At 39.0% G+C, this 18,523-nt stretch overlaps 3 protein-coding genes across 3 annotated transcripts in view; 1 reads left to right on the plus strand and 2 right to left on the minus strand.

Moving 5' to 3' along the window:
- LOC109954651 (trypsinogen-like protein 3) overlaps positions 1–703 on the minus strand; it is a 4,885-nt gene extending 4,182 nt beyond the window's left edge. The window contains exons 1-2 of the mRNA XM_020590132.1: positions 406–703; positions 181–322 (exon numbers count right to left, since the gene is read on the minus strand). Coding sequence (XP_020445788.1) covers positions 181–322; positions 406–445 — 182 coding nt within the window. The 5' untranslated portion in view covers positions 446–703. The remainder of the gene's footprint in view (positions 1–180; positions 323–405) is intronic.
- Positions 1–18,523, plus strand: part of LOC109954653 (apolipoprotein A-IV-like) — a 50,881-nt gene that overhangs the window by 14,875 nt on the left and 17,483 nt on the right.
- apoc2 (apolipoprotein C-II) lies at positions 2,166–3,839 on the minus strand. Its single transcript, XM_020590135.1, has 4 exons — positions 3,668–3,839; positions 3,330–3,392; positions 3,084–3,240; positions 2,166–2,998 (listed from the first exon to the last, which is right to left on the minus strand). The coding sequence occupies exons 2-4, from the start codon at positions 3,376–3,378 to the stop codon at positions 2,899–2,901; spliced, it is 306 nt and encodes a 101-aa protein (XP_020445791.1). The 5' UTR covers positions 3,379–3,392; positions 3,668–3,839; the 3' UTR covers positions 2,166–2,898.

Genomic DNA, 18,523 nt, shown 5'->3' on the forward strand with positions numbered 1-18,523 from the left:
GAAACCCTGGCTGAACCAAAAAAAAAAGCAGCTTTTAAGTTTTAATATTTTGTTTTGAATCAGCCTGACAGGAGTGACAGTCATAAAACAAATTCCCACAAGGCAGGAATTCACCACAAATGGTGATTTTAGTATAATATCAGCAGCAAATTTTCATTTGGCACCAACAGTCATTAGTACCTGGGTGTACAACCAAAAGACGTAACTATCCACCATGCGTTGATGAGAGCGCCGCTGCAGGACTGTCGTTCACCGTGTAGATAGACCTGCCAGGGTTTGGAGTGAGGCTGGCTCACTTTGTAGTCTGCCAGGGGAGATGCTCCTATAACAGTTTAGGAACAAACAGAAATGAATCAATTATTCTAATAGTAATTTATTTTATAATAGAACATGGTAAAGACCTACCGGTGAGCCCCAAAGCAGCCACTAGAAGTAGAAGATTCATTCTGTATCTCTCTTGTTTTTTTTTGTGTGTGTGTTTTTCTTTAGCAGTATTGTGTAAAAACTATTTCTCTTGCTTCTTTATACCTGCAAGAACAGGGGGCGGAATGGGCTGCTTTATTACTATTCACTGTCATTTCCAGCTTAGCTCTTGTCTCTGTAATGATCTCATCAGAGAACAATATGTCCAGTTAGAGTGACACACCTTGTTTCCTGTAACTTTGTCTTTCTTTTCTGAGACAAGGTACAGTAAACCTGTATTGTTGAGACATAATAGATTCCATTTCTCTGTGTGTGTCCTTGTACTTCATGCATAGTAAGGACACAAAAATGTACTTTTTGCTAGAGAGAGAGGACATTTTGGCCTCCTCACTTTCTGAAGCACCTTTTTGACAGTTAAGACTTGGTTTTAGGATTCATATTAGAATTAGGTTTAGTGTTATTGTTGTGGTTAAGCACTGAGTTGTGTTAGGGTAAGCGGCTAGGGAATGCATTATGTCAATGAGTGTCCTCACAAAGATAGAAGTGTGTTTTAGTTATTCTTTTAGATTTAAGATAAGCAAAAATCCACTGCATACATGCTCTTGTGGCTTAGTGGGCTATATTAAAACCATTTTATGATGGGTCTTTGCTAAAGCACACAATAAAATAAAAGACAATAGTTGGGATATTTTGTCATGATGCAGCTATCTAATGAGAGGGTCAGACTATTAGGAACACCTCTGAATATAGTGTAGTTCATTACACCATCACCGTTAACTATGACCTCAGTAGTAAATATATAATTGAATTTATACTCTGATGACAATTTCACCAAAAACTGAAACATTTTGAGCTTCATAAACACAGTTGTTAAGGAGGAAAAGTTGCATTGAATTGTATTCAATTGTACAGCGGTACCTATTAAAGTGGCCGGGCAGTGATTGTCCAGGACGTGATCAGTTGTCTCTAGAGAAAACATGACCAAAGAGATCGGTATAAGTCGGCCTTGATTTTTATTTCTCAGTTTTACTAATACAATATCAATTAAAGTAATTGTCAATATCAGTTCATTCACACATTTACTGTATACCCATGTCTACACACACACACACACACACACACAGATTCCAAGTGCAACAAAAACTCAACCTTTATAACTAATGTAGCACATGGTGACTAATACACACAGCTGACACAATCCATTTTCTGCTTTTCTCACAGCAGGATGTAGAGAATTTGTATTTTATTTTGAGTTTAGCAACAGCAGCATGCGCCCACAGATCTGCTTATATCACAGTAGTGTCAAGACCAAATCTGATCACAGTTGTCAGCTGAGAGAAAGCATATGAAATGGATTTTGATGCCAAATACAAAACACTGTTCTTTACAGATTCATCCAGTTGGAACAGATGTAAACAACAAAGGTGTGCACGTTGCACTACACATGTACATAAAATATTTCTCTCCTTGTCGTGCTTTTTAAAATCACAGATTGAATCATGGTATGAGTAGAATTAGTTTTAGGAGTATTTTTTAGAACTACTGTAATAGAATACCATTGTCCTTTTAACTATGTGGTTTGTTCTGCAGCTCTCTAGTACAATGTACATTTTAGTAACAGCTACACATGATGATACTTGAAAGCAAATGAATCTGTTTTGGTGGCTATAGTTTGTGAAAAGGCCACATGTTGTAGATTTATGCATTAATCAAAAATCGCAACATCCACTAAACAAACAAGACCATTTCTATTGTTTATTCATCTTGGTAGGTTTCTTGACACTTGCATTTTTCACATTGTTTCTTTTCCTCAATTATTAATAGCAACAGAAGCTACGGTTTTGGTGCTGCCGCAGCTGATTAGGCTCTGCTGGTCCTTTGCATCAGTGAGATGAATAGAAACATGGGTCAGAATCAGGATCAGAACCAGTCTTATACAAACAGACAGGAGTGTGCACAGTTTACTTTATCCAACACTAAACTGAATTCTTATATATCAACCACCAGCCCAAGTTTTTTTGTATAAATATTTTATTTCAAGATAAAACACAAACATATAAGTTTATGCAGCAGTAGAATGTTCGTTAGAGCCGAGGAGGAAACTGAACTACCAGTAGGTGGCGACATATCATTACATTCTTTGCACTACTTTTATGGCTGGCTGTTTTCTAATTCTTAGACCAATAGGGGAATGTGTTGGTTCTTCATAAAATGCTGCATGCTCCTTGTCTTGAGCTTGCCAAGTTGTTCTGTTCAGTTTCCTTTGTGCAAGCTGTTAGTTGTTTTTTCACAGGATCACACTCCCTGCAGGATGGTTATCATTTTCCACCAGTGCAGTGGCTCAAGAAAGCAGCAAGATGCACTGGGTACATTATTTTTGATGACACTGTTTTGAGGTTTTGATGCCAAATGACGTTTGGGCCTTTCATGTGGAGCTTGAAAGTTCTTGTGGTGTTGGAAAATTTACTGAGGTCATCAGGAATCATTTTGCTGGTTGTAAAATAAGTGGTAAAGTTGGTCTTGCATTATACCGAAGTAGGTGCTCACCACTGTGCTAGTATCGGTGTAAAGAGTTCTGTTGGCAACACAAAGAGGCAAGTTTTAAAATGTAAAGTCATATTTTTTTGTATTGCATTAATTCTGCAGGTAAAATCTCTTACTTTGCCTTCTCCGCCAGCTTCAAGTCCCTAATGGTTTCTATGTATCCACTGGCAGTGTTGACAGCATTGTCATAGTAGGACTTGACAGTGTCTTTGATTGTAGATGTATGTCCTTGCTCCTCTTCAGCCATCCTGGGCACACGAAAGCTTTCAGCACCTGCATAAAAAAACAGGTCAGAGGGGTCAAAGAGTGACACGTTTTATCAGGATGCTGAATTTAGTGTTATCATCTGAGAATACACTTACTGAGAGCAAGGAGTGCAACAAGCACAGTAACGACCAGCAGCTTATTCATGTTGTCACTCGTGTCTGTGAGTGAAGAGAGAATAGAGACATTTAAAGCTTACCTCACTTTATCCACTAGGGTGAGATATTGTCATTCCCCACTCTTGGTAGGTGTAGATTTCTTCTGATATTAACAGTCTATGTATGAAAAGTCTGCTTTGATCTTTTTGCTCTTATAGCATGAAAATAAAACACTTACAGTTTGTGTCACAAATGAACAGACACACTAACACTGATGCTATTTAAATGTCTTACGCTCTGTCCTATTCAGTAATCAAAGTAAATGTGGCAGTACTCACTGTATTCCTCCCCAGAAATGAGCGTGATGAAGAAAACGGAGTAAGAGGCACCGTTGGCGTGGCCAGTTTATATAGGAGAGTAGATATGTTGACTTGTCTCTTCCAGAGCCAAAGTGCACTCTGTAGGAGATAAAGCTGTGCCCTTGTCTGGCGGGTGTATGTGTGACACTATGTCTCAACAAAACAGAGGAGAGTGGATGAGGCATCAAAAGCAGCTTTAAACATCATCAAGAGTCAGTTAGGACTTTAGTCTGATTTGATTTTGTAACTGTGTGTGTGTGTGTGGGGGGGGCGCTCTCACTAACTAATGATGTGTTCATGTCACATTACAACAGTCCTAAGTCCTATAATGAGTCTAGAGTGTGTTGAACACGTCATCCAGGCTACTTCAGGTTATGAAATATTTAGGCCAACCAGGCAAGAAATAATGTTTGGGGGTGGGGGCTTCAGGGAGAAAGAGAAGTTCTATTCATCAGTGTGGCTTTATTTAGAGATGGAGAAACTGCCTTTTTGTACAAGATTTTCAGGCAAAGGTGCAGGTGAAAAACTAAATGTTTTTGATTTGATTTGATTTGATTTATTCTTGTTTGTTTGTTGTGTCAGTCCAAAGTGCATCTGATTTTGTTTCTGTTGTTTGTTATGTGCTAATATGACTGTCCTTCTAGTTTTAACATTCTAATGATTTCAACATGTGTTTGTTTTTTATTTTTGATTATCTTTTTAGCCTTGAGGTTTTGGTTATATATTTGATTGTAAATATTTTGGTTCTGGTTAATAAGTGCAAATGTTTCTTTCTTTGCTAAAGTAAAACATTTCTGCACAGTTTTAATGTGAAACATTTTTTGTGAATACACATATTTATACATACTACACGGGAAGAGCAAACAGAAAATTCTACACATAGAACATGTTGTAAAGTGCTTTATGAAAGCTTTTGATCTCTGTTTCTATGATTTAAGAACATACTTTTTATCTATTTATCATCACACTTTGGCAGCAATTTATTAAAGGGCCTATGGGATGGTTTTCCTTGTTTTCTGACTTATCTACAATGTTACGGTGAATTATCATCTTATATGTGGCCTAAAGCTCAAAAATGAGGTGTACGTATGTTCTAGTATTTCTATACAGAAGCAACTCAGTTTATACAAGCATCTTAAACTTTCGCTTGCAAGACTTTTTTTTCTAACAAAATAAAGTATTACGTGATAGTTTAAGGATCTCCTTGAATGGGCATTAAATCCAGGCTGTTTCATGATCATGTCAGCTTGCCTCACATCCACTGGTGGCCCCACTGTATTGGGAAAATGTAATATTGCCTTATTTGTTATGTATATTTTCTATAAAGCTTATTAAAAAAACCTTAAAAAAGGCATACTCCGGTGCCATTGTAAAAGTTTATTTTTTAGACTGTGCCCGGTTTTGTAGATATATTTTACCTCCTGCTGCACTGTGACCAGAGGATGTGGAGAAAAATAGGCGTGAGGTTACTGCATGTCCAGGAATGTTCCTGTACAGGGACTCATTGTTTTACCTGACCGCGTCTAACCTACAAGCAGTCGGACTGTGAAGCCCCCTGCTGTGGTGACTGATCAGCTCATCAATGCTGGATTCCCCAGGAGCACAGTACATGTTTGTTTTGACTGTTTGAGGCCAGTGTGTCTGCCGCATGTGATGTGTTGCTGATTAACGATCCATGATGTTATTTAGGTGCCTGTTGGAATTAATTTCACTACTTTGGGATTCGAAGTGTCGTGAGGGGGAAATATGCAGGGACCACCAGTTGGATTTACCGACCTTGGAGCTACTTGAAAGGGAGTGATGTTTCCACTACTCGGTGGGATGCCTTGTTTCTGAGAGAGAATTGTTGTAAGGCTGGAGAAGTTACTATGTCTGCATTATGCCAGTTAAAATATGGGGTTTCTCAAGTACCCACTTTGTTTAGAGGGTTGCATCTCTTTTCATCGGTACGCATACCGTGGTTTGCCTGTCTGTGGAGGAGAAATTCAAATTAATTCATGCTATTGCGGTTCGCCGTACTGTCCAATTTCATATTCGGGCTTGACGTGTCAGGTAGGACTTGAGGTATTATCAGTGTCGAAAACATAGCTTATTTGTCAGTGTTTTTTGTTCCCCCATCAAGATGTGTTTCCCTTGTTCAAAACTTGGTTTTATAAGATTTAGCCCAGTTCTTTCAACCAGGAACTCAGAGGGACGACGCAGACCACTTGGATATATATAAAAAATATAACCGTGCTGGTTTATTCAAAGGGTCACAGGCAAGAATCAACATTACACGTCCAGGCATCTTCCACCCCCAAAACTGCTCGCAGGCAGCCCGGAAGAAGAAAGACCCTGAACCCAAGATCTCTATACAATTTAATCACTTCGTTGGGCTAGCCCCATCCTACACAGGCCACGTCAAACCGTGACGTCACCTGATATGCCAGCTATGCAGCTGACCAGAGCAGTAGTCAAAACATGAAGAATATTAAAGTGTGTGGCTGTTGATTAGTGGTGTGTATCTAAAAACATACAGGACATTCTGGGGCATGTCCGAACAGTAAGCCCCGGAAAATGTTATGATTAAGATTACGGCTGAGCATAGCATGCTACTAGCAATATTCATCTGCCGGCAGACTCTTCAATCTAGTTGACCTTGGCCTAGATGCAGCCTGCAGAACTCATGACAATGAACTGAGCATTTAACAGCCTGAGCAAGACATCCTGTCTGCCTTACACATTTCTAGACAACAAATCCCTAAATATCTACCTAACTAAGAAAATACCTAACAGTTTCATGTAGCATCCCCCTCGGTGGTGTCATCAGGATAATGTTACGATTCAGGTTAGGGGAAACGCATCTCAATGAGGAAACAGATTTTGACACAACACTGGCAGCAGGAGTTGTGCACATTCATGAACTTTCCTCTCGTTTTTTGGAAAAGGCTCACTGGTTTTATCATTCTGAAATAATTACGGACTATTTGGAGTTATGAGGAGTGCAAAGCTAATATAGAGGTACCCAAGATTAAACATTAAATGGCTAGAAATGAGCATGCCATGGGATCTTTGTTTGCCTGTATTTATGATTGTGCAGAGTGACTATGAAGTCTTAGTTTTGAGCTGATGCATTTTTTAGAAATAAGTTTCCCTGAACTCTGAAAGAGTTCCCCAGCACATCAACCAACGTCACGTCATGTGGCTTGTGACCCGAGAGCTCAGGTCAGTGTGAGGACAGCTGTGGACTGTGTTCAAACTGTCAGAGAGCTTGTGGTTGATTAAAGACAGCTAATTCAGTGCTGTGATGACTCCGCTCTGCTTGGTTATCACTGTAGATAAAGCTGACATTAAACTGCATAATGACATCAGCAGTGTAGAGTGTTGTTTGCTGTTGCTTAAAAAGCTTCAGTTACCAAAAGGACTGAAATGAGGCAGAAATGACAAATGTGCAGCTCTTGCTGCCCTCACACCACACCCCATCATTCAAAATGATCTCAGAGCTGGCCCACAGGGGACGTCCGTTAACTCCAACTAGTGTAATAAAAGAAATGCTTCCATGAGTTGGGATACATTGAGAAGTGAAGTTGTGTACTTTATGTCACTCACTCACATTGATGATTTTACTCCAAGATATAGATCCTGAGATCTAAGGTTGTGTTCAGAGCAAAATATACTTCTTAATAATATGTGACTACTTCATGGCTTTCAGTTGGTGTCTGAGTTTACTAAATGAATGGCCTTTGTTGTCGTGTAGTGTAAAGCATTCTTTTTAAATTACATGTCCAGTATCATAAATTGGCAGCTAATGTTATAAACTAGTTCCATGGTGTATGATTTATGTGGCAATAAATGAAGATGTGGCCTAATTAAAAGGTATAATTGTAATTATGTAACAGTCTGGAACAAGCTTGTGTTCTTCTAATGTGTCGGAATAACTTAACTTCTCCTATAGAATTAGGTTTTATGATATTCTTCTTCTTCTTTCGGCTGTTCCCGTTAGGGGTCGCCACAGCGAATCATCTGTTTCCACCTAACTCTATCCTCGGCATCCTCTACTCTCACCCCAATTAACTTCATGTCCTCTTTTAGCACATCCGTATATTAATTGTGTAAATAAACCTTCATTCTCATGACGAAGCACTTTTGAAATCGTTTCCAGTTCATTTTATTGAACAAATTCACACATATACATACACAGTCACACACAGACTTTGGTTAGGGTATCAAACGCAAAATATTGTACATGCACAATTTGCATAGATGGTGTTTGCATTTTTGCCCTTTGTTGAAACTCTGCATGATTTGGCAAAGCTATTGATTTGAAAAGAGGCAAAGGATTGGATCTGAACTGTGCATCGCTCTTCTCAGGCTAAACTGGTGTGGTTTTTATAAGCTATCATCTATTACAGGCTGCTGATGGGTGGTTTGTTCCAGTCTTTACTCAGCAGGCAGGATCTGGTCCAGGTGGATCTTGATATGGTCGATGGCTTCACCAAGCCTTTCCCCAACGTGGGGGCGCAGGAAGTGTTCGTACAGACCCAGCACTGCTGTACGGGCCTTGTCCACCAGGAGATCTGCCTCTTGGGCTACACCACTGCTCAAAACAGGGAAAAATGTTTGTTCATTAAAATCCCCATGCTAAAAAGATGAATCACCTAGCTCAGTACCTTGAGAAAATATTTTATGTTTTCAGTAGAAACTGTGAAATATGAATATATTTTGCTAATATTCCAAAGCATATTTGCAGGTAAAGTACAAATATTACTTAATATTGGCTGCTGGGAAATGTTTTTCCTGATAATGACAGTGAAACAACATAGGGTGTTCACCGGAAGCCTTGTTCTCTGCTGACACTCACCTGACAACCTTGGCAACCGCTTGGACCTCAGGCTTGGACTGCACACCCTCAGTGTATTCCCTGAGAGCCTTTCCCTGCTCACTATCACCAGCTCCTTGCACTAAAGGAGCAACGTGGCTCTGCGCCTTCAGGAGCCTCTTGAGGAACGTAGATTTCAGTGAATTGTACTTTTCAACAAGCTCCTGTGATGGTGTAGGAAACTCAGACAGGCTCACTGAGACTGGAATGAAATAAGAATTGTAAGAGCATTATGCCAGAACCAGTGCTGCAAAAAATAACAAGCAGTCAAAAGATGTTAATTTGGAAAAAAAAACTGATGTAAATTCTTGCACCAAACGAATGTCAATGTAACCATCCATAGGTATGTGGATGTGTGTGAGAATGTGTCTTTAAGGCCAAACAGCTGCTTTGAAGATCTCAAATTGGCACTCATGGTAACGATGTCCAAAATCTATTTCTATAGCCACTATTTGGTGTGTAAAATGTTTGTTGCAGCAGCTCTGTGATATTTGAAAATGAGCTTTGCCTTTCACATTAAACTGTATAGGGATCACCCAAACAGTGTCTGCTAAAGTATGGCAAGAGTGAATCCTCTTAAAAAATCTTACATGTTCTCATTTTTACAAGGAATGTAGATCATATTAAAGTCAGTTGCCTCAAATGTATGTTTGCCTTTTGTGTAACATTTTCTATGGGTACCTAATAGTCAAGCTTTAGTTAAAATCTAATCCATACACTTCAGTTTTTCAGATTGCATTGGTGTGTTGCTTTACCCTGCAGAGCGAGGATCAGCGCCAAAGCATATTTAGCATTCATCTCTGAAACAAAACAAGAAGTAGAGGCAAACCTGAAAAACGAATTCAACTCTCCACATGGTAAATCAGCTATTCTTTTTTATATTTGCCATTTCAACCTTAGGAGATGGTAAAGAAGTGGATACATCTTCAGACTCCCAAAAATATAAAATACCTAAGTAGTTTATAAAATAGTGTTTTAGTGAAATCTGTTCAGAAGCAGCGAGGGCTGCTGCAGTAAGAAGGATGATTACCTGCTGCTGTGGTGGATGTTTCAGATCCAAGGAGTAGCAAGCCTTCTCTGAAAATGAGTTGTCTGTAGCTCAGAGCTCACATCTGGACAGGATGATATGGGGGGGGGACTGCAAACAAACGTCATCTGATGAGCATGCACACACACACACACACACACACATGTTCACCTAAACAAAGTCCAGTGCAGCATGATAACTTTAAATACCTTATGTGGTAATATCTGGTTTTGTATAATTTGAGGTTTTGCAACTTTGCACAAATTTAAGTTTATCTGTATTCATGTGGCGATGCACTTGGAGCCCTCCTGATACTGCACAAGTTGTGTTTGTAAAATGTCATAGTGTATGTATGTTGTAATCACCTCTATGATAAAACACACACACACACACACACACACACACACACACACACAAAGCAGCAGTGTTACCTGTTTAATCATAGATAGTAATTGGATTCATTGATTGATATTAATTGCTGTCTTTGACAAGTTAGAAATAATTTAATAATGTCTGCTCAGAGATGGATCAGAATCCAATGGTAAACTGGTCAGTCAACCAGGACCTGTCTAGACACTGTGCTGAACCCAGAGTAATGTGTGCTCGTATTTTTGCCTTCACCTTTCACTCACTGAGACCGAGTGCATGCGGGGTAATGAGTTATCAATACCATAATGTTTTAAAGGTTTTATTCTCTCTCTTGCTTTTGTTCTGCCAGTGCCTCTTTGTACTTTATGTCTCACTCATCTTTTTCCATCTGCCTTATTTCTAGATTTTGATAATGATGATAATTCTAGATTTTGGTTGAAAGAATTCAAACTAGCAACGACATCGGCTGACATAATGAATCAGTTTGAAGATCAGAGGGTTCAGTGTTTTTCCAAAAATGTATGATTTTTTTTTATAATGATCTGCAAACAATACTTCTAAGTTATATCAATTACATTAGTGAATTTCACTTTTGATCATAAATAGATTAACTGTTTCCTCTAATGAGCTTTACCTCTCTTAGGCTTTCTTGCCAAACAAACTGAGCCCATATACAGAGGTAAAGGCTAAAAACCATTATAAAGCCTCATCCGGTTCTTTCAAACCAGGAACTCAGAGGGACGACTCAGACCACTTGAGTATATAAAAAATATATCCGTGCTGGTTTATTCAAAAAGTCACAGGCAAGAATTCACACTCCAAGTCCAGAGATCTTCCAACCCCAGGCTGCCCAAGCAGCCCGGAAGCAGCAAGACCCCGAACCAAGCATTGCTATACAATATTAATCCTTTCTGGGCTGTCGAACCGTGACGTCACCTGATAAGCAAGCCTTGCAGCTGCCATAACGTTTAGCCAAAACATGAGGAAAAGTCAAGGTGCGTGACTGTTGTTTTCGTGGTGTGTATCTAAAACAATTGGACATAACCTTACACATTAAGACAAATATTAAGACTAGCATTACAGTTGACACTAACAGCAGTTTTCCTGTAACCTTGACGTGCCTGCAGTCCTCACTGCAGGCTGAATAGTTACAGCAAAGCCAGTCACCCTGTCTGTACTAAACATTTCTAGACACCAGATCTCTAATCCATATCTATCTAACTAGGAAATAACCTAACAGAGGTAACTAGAGTTTTATTGAGTTTGAATCTTTCCATATTTAGCACAACCAGCAAAGCCCAGTGAAACATGATCAGTTCAGTTTCAAGTGGTTACAATTTTATATAAGACTTATGACAAGAATATCAATTTATTGTCAGCTTTTCATTCATTTGGAGGTGCGTGATCAGCTGGACTACTTGGCTATAAACGGCATGTAGTTGTCAATGATCGTCTGGATCTTATTCTGCGTGGAGGTTTTGACATCAGAGGCCCATTTAGCGTATCCGTCAGTTACTGGTTGGATGTGGTCTTCATAGTAAGCGCTGAAAAAGCCCAGTGCTGTTGCCCCAACATACTTGGCTGTTTCGCTGACTTTCCTATGTGATAAACAAATAAGGAACATGGTACATATTAAATGCACATGCAAACACATCTCTGTGTACACAATCAAACCATTTTAGCAATTCTGACAACTAGCAATCATTGACAGTGAAGTCCAATTTGTTGACATTATTGAGCTACATGCAGAAGGTGAGCAGAGTGCATTCAGAAATACCAGGCTCTGTCCTTCAGCTCCTGCAGTAATCCTGGAGGAGCAGGTGTCACTGCAGCTGATGTCTGGGCCAAAAGTGGCCCACATACTGCAGAGGTGGATATTTGTCAGTCAGGTAGAGCAAAGATGCAACTCGAACCAAGCTCAGAAATCAGAGGAACAGAGACTAAATGTGTACAATACATTTTTAAAGCCTTACCTTGCATTAGTAAGATAAGACTGAAAACAAATGCTTTTGTATGCATCTGCAACAAATGAAGATGAGAGAGACACAATAAGCTCAAAACTAACTTCAGTATAATATTTAACTAGTAGATAATTCTTCATAATACTTTTATTCAGCTAAATAACCTGTTGACACAGTCTATACAAGCTCGAAAAGATAGCTTACTGTTATCTGCTGTAACTGTTTTCTTTCTTGATGATAAATGTTTTTATCCACAAACTAACAGTAAAATCATCAAGAAAAAAAAGGAATTACAGAATTTAATCATGGCAACACTGATGACACAGTCAACCTGCAATGATAAAGGGTATTTTTTACCTTTTCCTCTGGCTGATCAACAGAAGTTGACTGTAGCAAGTGTTGTCAAACCATTTTATTTGTATAAGGTGACCAAACAGCATGTACATTGGACCTGATCGGATGACTAGTCATTATGGCTTTTTTTTAAATAGTGTTTTGTTGACATGAACGTGAGGGACAGCAAAACACCAGGCGACAAGTTAAAGGAAAAACCAGCATATGGTGTTGGGCCACCACGTGTCTCCATAACAGGTTTTGTGCACCTTGGCATTGCTTCTCCAAGTGTCTGAACTCTACTGGAAGCATGCACACCGTTCTTCCAAAAGATATTCCCTCATTTGGTGTTTTGATGACGGTGGTGGAGAGCACTGTCTAAGCCTGCGTTCAGACTGAGTTCAGTAAAATGCAGTTCCCTGCTGTTTTTACACAAGGGGCTGCATTGGTCGGGAGTGAGGGGTTGCAGGGAGGGTGTTGTAGGTGTGTATGATATGACTATGTTGTGACGAGTCGAGGTGAATGGCTTCATTCATGTTTCTGTTGTGTTTTGGCTAGCCATACTACTAACATAGCCTACTTTATGTTAACACCGATTTCTACCACCAGTGTGTCTGCACTGATGTTTAACATCCAGTGTGCCAACTAACAAAAATGCATGGCGTGTTGTTAGGGTGTGTTAACTGTGGCCCAAATTCGACAGTGAATATCAGTGAAAGCTCATGCTAACAAGGTGAACAAAAGAGTCTTCTTCCTGTGGACGTCCACGTTCTGGCCATCCCCTGTACATGATTGGATGATGTCACTGTCTGGTGCAGAAAACGTTGAACCAGGGCATCGTTTTGCCCGGAGCCCCTTTGGTGCTGGTGCTGGCTGCAGTGAACGCAGCCCCTATAGAAATGAATGGAGAGGACTGTGTTTTTTTTTCACACCTTGGTTTGAATGCAGGCTAACACGTTGCTCCAAAATCTCAACTGGGTTGAGACCTGGTGGCTGCAAAGGCCACATCATATGAGTCACATCATTTTCATACTCATCAAACCATTCAGTGACCTCCTCGTGTCCTATAGATGGGGGCCACTGTCATCCTGGAACAAATCCCTCATTTATTCAGTTTTTCCTTTAATTTGTCACCTGTCTGCAGGATACTTTCTTTCTTACGGTCTCTTAGACTGTTATGATGTTCTCATAAGTAAGAATATTAATATAAAAATGCACAGGTAAGTGGACCAACAAGCATTTAAAGAGATATGGTTTAGGTTTTTCTTTTTTTAACCTTTTATAAGATTTCAAAGTCATTGGTTTTTGAGCAAATAGTCTCCTGGTTATATGTGATTTTGATGTTAATTCAAGCCATACAGACCTGCAGGCCTTTGGTAAAGATAGTTCTTTGATTTATTTTTCTTTATCCTGTTAAACATTAGCCATATTACAATGTCAATCTTAGTATCTAAGTTGAGACACGTCGCTCTTTGGATCTGTAAATTCTGACCTTTTGGTATCTTTTCAAGATCAACATTAGCTAAGTTCAATAACTGTTCAAAGGCCCTTTGGATCAGGTATGTCAGCCCATTTGATTGATGCTGATGTGTATGTAGGCCAAAGTTTCTCTTCTAGAAGGAGCGATATGGGTTTTAGACTGGAGGGGGGGTCAAATGGATAAACATTTTAAGCCAAGCAAAGGATTTCTGTGGGCAGAGTCCAGCACAAAATCGGCAGTGGTGGAAGAAGTACTCAAATTTTGTTAGAAATAAATAATAATAATAATAAATCAGTTAGTAATAAATCAGTCAGATAATTATTAGACTTTAATGCGTTATTAATGCAGTTTAGTAAGATTCAAAGTCTGTTCCTGTGTGCTCTGCTTCAAGGTTAGAAGATAATGTTGACTCTGAGAAGGGTGCCTTGACACCAGTTATTTTTGTATTAATCTTGTGTAAGAATTATGTCTGACAGAATGTTTTAGCTACACATCACGCATACAACATACACACACATGGAGTTCTTCATTTTCTTATGACTTGTGCTCGATGCATGCGGAGCATAAGATATGAGACGGAGACGTCGGACTGTCTCCAACTCTTGATGTTTTTACAGCTGTCTGTGTAAGGGGTTAGCCCAAAACCTTATAAATGTATTAGGCTCTGTGTTTCCGGGGTCTCCTTTCTTCCAGCAGTAGTCTGGACCAGGAGCCACCCGGGTTTGTGTTTCTGTAACTTTTTATTGTGGCTTTCAAAATAAATCAGCACTAAATTGAAGCAAGTCGGACTCTGTCTTCATTCAGATCTGTTCAATAAAAGAACTGGGGTATAACAGTTTACTTAAGTAAAAGTAACAATACCCCACTGTAAAAATACTGTGCTACAAATAAAAGTCCAGCATTGAAAAGTATTAAAGTATTGGCAAAAGAACTGAAGTACTGCTGGGAATTTTGTGAATTCCCAGCAGACATTAATAAAGTCAGATTATTATATTGTATTTTGTCTAGTTAATCTGATTCTGAAAAGTAAGTAGAAATTATCAAATGAATGTAGTGGAGTAAAAAGGTTCAATAGTTGCTTCTGAAATGCAGAGAAGTCAAAGTATGAAGTTGCAGAAAATGAAAATACTCAAAGTACAGGTACAATATCTCCAAATTGTACTGAAGTGCTGGACTTGAGTAAATGTACTTAGTTACTTTCCACCACTGAAAATCAATGTAATCCTTTCACTACTCAGGCTCTCTGCATGTCAGATTCGACAGGAACAACTCAGCACTAATGCTGATATCCGAGTTTATAACTATGCTGCATTTACACAGCTGTCTAAACAGATGGGATTGAGGTTTTTCTGTTTTTACAGTGTGTGTTGGTTTGAACATCTGAACTGTGCTATAGAGTTGTGTGTGTTTCCCTCACATGACTGCAGCCTCCTGTTGTGCATTAGAACAGTTATATTTGTTATAATATACACTCAATTACCACTTTATTAGGTTGCTGAAGTTAGTGCCATCCAATACTACAGTCCTGTAGTATATCCTCTCTTCCTGAAGGTGATCATGTTCAGCTCTTTGTTCAAACAGTTTTAGAGAGGTGCTTGATTTTGAAATTTACTATGACAATTTGTGGGACTATTAAACCACAATGCATTATACAGAGAAGTGTTTATGTTATTTACCCTACCATGAGTAACCGAGGGCTTGGGCTGGGTTTGGACAGGAATTTAGAAATTATATCGGGTTGGGTTCAGACAGGTAGGTCAAACTTTGTGCTAGATGGCTGGAGCACTGAAATACCTTTTTCATTTAATGATAAAGGGGGAAACGCTGTACAAGCTCAACTGTGTTGGGCTCGGGTTGGGTTCAGACATTATATACTATAAGCCTGTCAGGGTCTGGTCGGGTTTGGACGCCACGATCTCGGGTACGGGTCGGGTTTGGACAGAAATCTGCAGCCTGATCAATGCTCTGCTCTGCACCAGCTGCTGACCTCTGCCATGCTGTTCTTTTCACAGGAAGATGTTTCAGTCTACTGGGACTTGTGGTGGATTATTAACACAGCATAAACAGTGACTTTAGCCCAGGAATTGTGAAATGTGAGAACAGCAGTCATGTTGGTACTTGCCCTTTGGTACCAGCTGTTGACACAAATAAACTGTTATCGATTAGATGCTGGCTGTTCTTTGATTAACTGGTCGGCTTTAGTCCCCATTAAAATGGTAATGCCCCAGGCATAAACTTTTTACTGGGTTATTATTTGAACTCTGCTTAATCACATTGTGATCAAGCAGTTGTTGTTAAACTGCTAAAGGCAAACTTGTTTTCAACACCTTCCATATTTATACACAGTCATAGTAATTTCTTGTACAAGACAGCAAATTTAATATTTTACATCCCTGCTCTGAAATAGTGTTTTAAATAAATGAAAATAGGTGAGGCCACCTATTCATTTCTCCTTAACCCTATTGTCTATGAACATGTAATGATTAGTTTTTTAGTGACATCTAGCACAATTACATGCACTTGAGTTTAATGTAACACTGAACATGAGGAAATACAATGTAATGATAGACTGCAAGCCTGGAAATGGTCTATGTATTTTTGAGTTAACCTCTTTTCCAACTGCAACACGTTTTATTGATATGTAGATACAGTAAAGCTGATTCTTCTGATTCTATCTGTCCTATGAATAGTGATTTTATTAATTCGGGAAAATAGGTGTTAATGTAAGAAAATGCTAATACATTCAGCCTTTGTTTAAAATCAGTTTCCACTCTGTACGATGTTGATTTGTTTTAAACAAATACAATTGTCATTAGACTAAATCTGTCCCACTTTTTTTCCATGGAGTTTCTCGTTAAAGAAAAAAGACTTATCTTAAATAAAGGGAAGAAAACCGACAACTATAGAAAAAGGTATGTAATTTTACTTGAAAACAACTTTATTTCTTTTTGTTTATTTTATCATGAATTTTAAATAATTTTGCAACTCTGTAATAGATTTAAAAATGGTTAAAAAGAAATTATGTAGTGATTTGAATAAAAGATGGAGGCCATACTGTCCTAGACCAGCACTGTTCATTTATTTATTGTCAGACATCTTTAACACACTCTTCCACTTTAATCCGTACACTAAGAAGTTCTTATTTTCTTCACATTATTATATGTCGATGTTAATATATAATTTATATACAAAAGTTTTATTTTTGACTTTTTCATTGCAAATTTTAACTTGGGTTAATTGGTTTTATTTTATCAAAAACATTACACTCAAATTATAAACCAGACATCTTTTGACTGAGAGGAAATGCAACCATTTAGTGTGGTCAGCAGAGCAGTCATGTGAGGCTCCCAAGATGAGGGTCAGAGGTCAGAGGTGCTGGCAGATGGGTCTCCTTGTCTACTGACCCCCAAACTTGGCCTTTAACTCCTCCAAACGTTCCTGGAGCCAGTTTCTGAGGAGGAGAGTACAAAAATTTGTGTGTTATACAAAATCGACTTGTGCATGTAAATATCTGTGTTCTGTGTGAATGTTATTATTTAACGTGGGTACAAGCGCCTACTTGGAAGTTTGTGCAACTTCGCTCTCATGGATCTGCTGAGCTCAGATATCTGCTCAGTAAACTTGGTGAACCTCTCCTGTAGGGTGTCCTCCTGAGCCTCTGCAGGTGAGAGCGGTGGACAGAGAAAGTTATAGAAGGAGGAAAATAAACGTACAGCTGCAAAGTCGTAATTAACTCAAGACCTACCTGTGTATGCGACAAAGGCCAGCATCAACACGGCAACTGCAAGATACAGTCTCATCGTGGCTGTGACGGGGGGGGGCACAGAGAAATGTCGCTGTTTATTTGCACACAGACTTAATATAGCACAATGGGGAAAAGGAAGAGATCAAAAAACGTTTTGCTTAGTTTTTAAAAAAATAGCCCCCACATATGTCAGCACCACGGAGGCGGGACAGCTCCTTTACATCCAGTCTGCTAAACTTCAGTCCTCAAAAAACATTCCTTAATCACTAATGCTTCATTTTCAGCTGTCCAGGTAGTAGAATTCTCTGTGATCTTAAACCACGTTTGCTATTTTTAACACGCAGGTGTAGCCGTAATACCAATGTATATGTCCTAGCAGAGCCTTTGATTGAACACAGTAGCCTACTTGATTATTCTTCAATGTTCCTTAGAAGTTATTAATTTTGCTTCAGTATCATACAGTTACTAAAGTAAAATATAAGAATCCTCCTCAGCTCCAGGAGTGATGCAGATTCAATATAAAACGTACCTGTTTCTGTTTCAGAGGAGAAGTGTTGCAGTGTCCAGTTGTGTGTTCCTTTATAGGCCTGCTGGGTTTAAGGAGGGTGACGTACATCAGACTTAGGTCAACATGGACACGTGCTAACCTTGAGGTGCCACTGCCCCCTTTATTGATCAGCACCAATATAATGGTGTAAATATATTTGAAGGATCCTATCGTGGTGACGATGTTAAGATATGTTGTCTTAAGGGATCAGAGTTTAAGCTTCAGCAGCGATTGTGGAAATAGATAAGGTGAGATGTTATGTGGAAGAAACATAGTTCATCACTGATAATATTATTATAAAAGATCTATTTGGAAGTGCCTTTGGACTCAAGTTATGGTTAAGCATTGGCTCTCTGTCAAATAGCCCTACATTTAATTGATAAGTTATCAAGCTGTAGAGGCAATTGGACTTACTGTGCTAGGGTTGAGTGTTTGTGAACATCATGTAGATTGTTTTGTCTTTGTCTCCAGCTCACTGTCCAGATTTTTTTTAAACATCTTTTAGCCTGTTAGAT

This window comes from Monopterus albus, unplaced genomic scaffold (assembly GCF_001952655.1).
Source record: "Monopterus albus unplaced genomic scaffold, M_albus_1.0 scaffold11.1, whole genome shotgun sequence".
In the NCBI taxonomy this organism is placed as follows: domain Eukaryota; kingdom Metazoa; phylum Chordata; class Actinopteri; order Synbranchiformes; family Synbranchidae; genus Monopterus; species Monopterus albus.

Excerpts from the sequence above, each read along its gene's own strand:
- apoc2 (XM_020590135.1), bottom strand. The coding sequence starts at position 3,378 with ATGAATAAGCTGCTGGTCGTTACTGTGCTTGTTGCACTCCTTGCTCTC. Across the intron at positions 3,241-3,329 it reads TGTTGCACTCCTTGCTCTCA|GTGCTGAAAGCTTTCGTGTG; the intron begins GTAAGTGTATTC and ends TTTTTTATGCAG. Across the intron at positions 2,999-3,083 it reads AAGCTGGCGGAGAAGGCAAA|AACTCTTTACACCGATACTA; the intron begins GTAAGAGATTTT and ends TGTTGCCAACAG.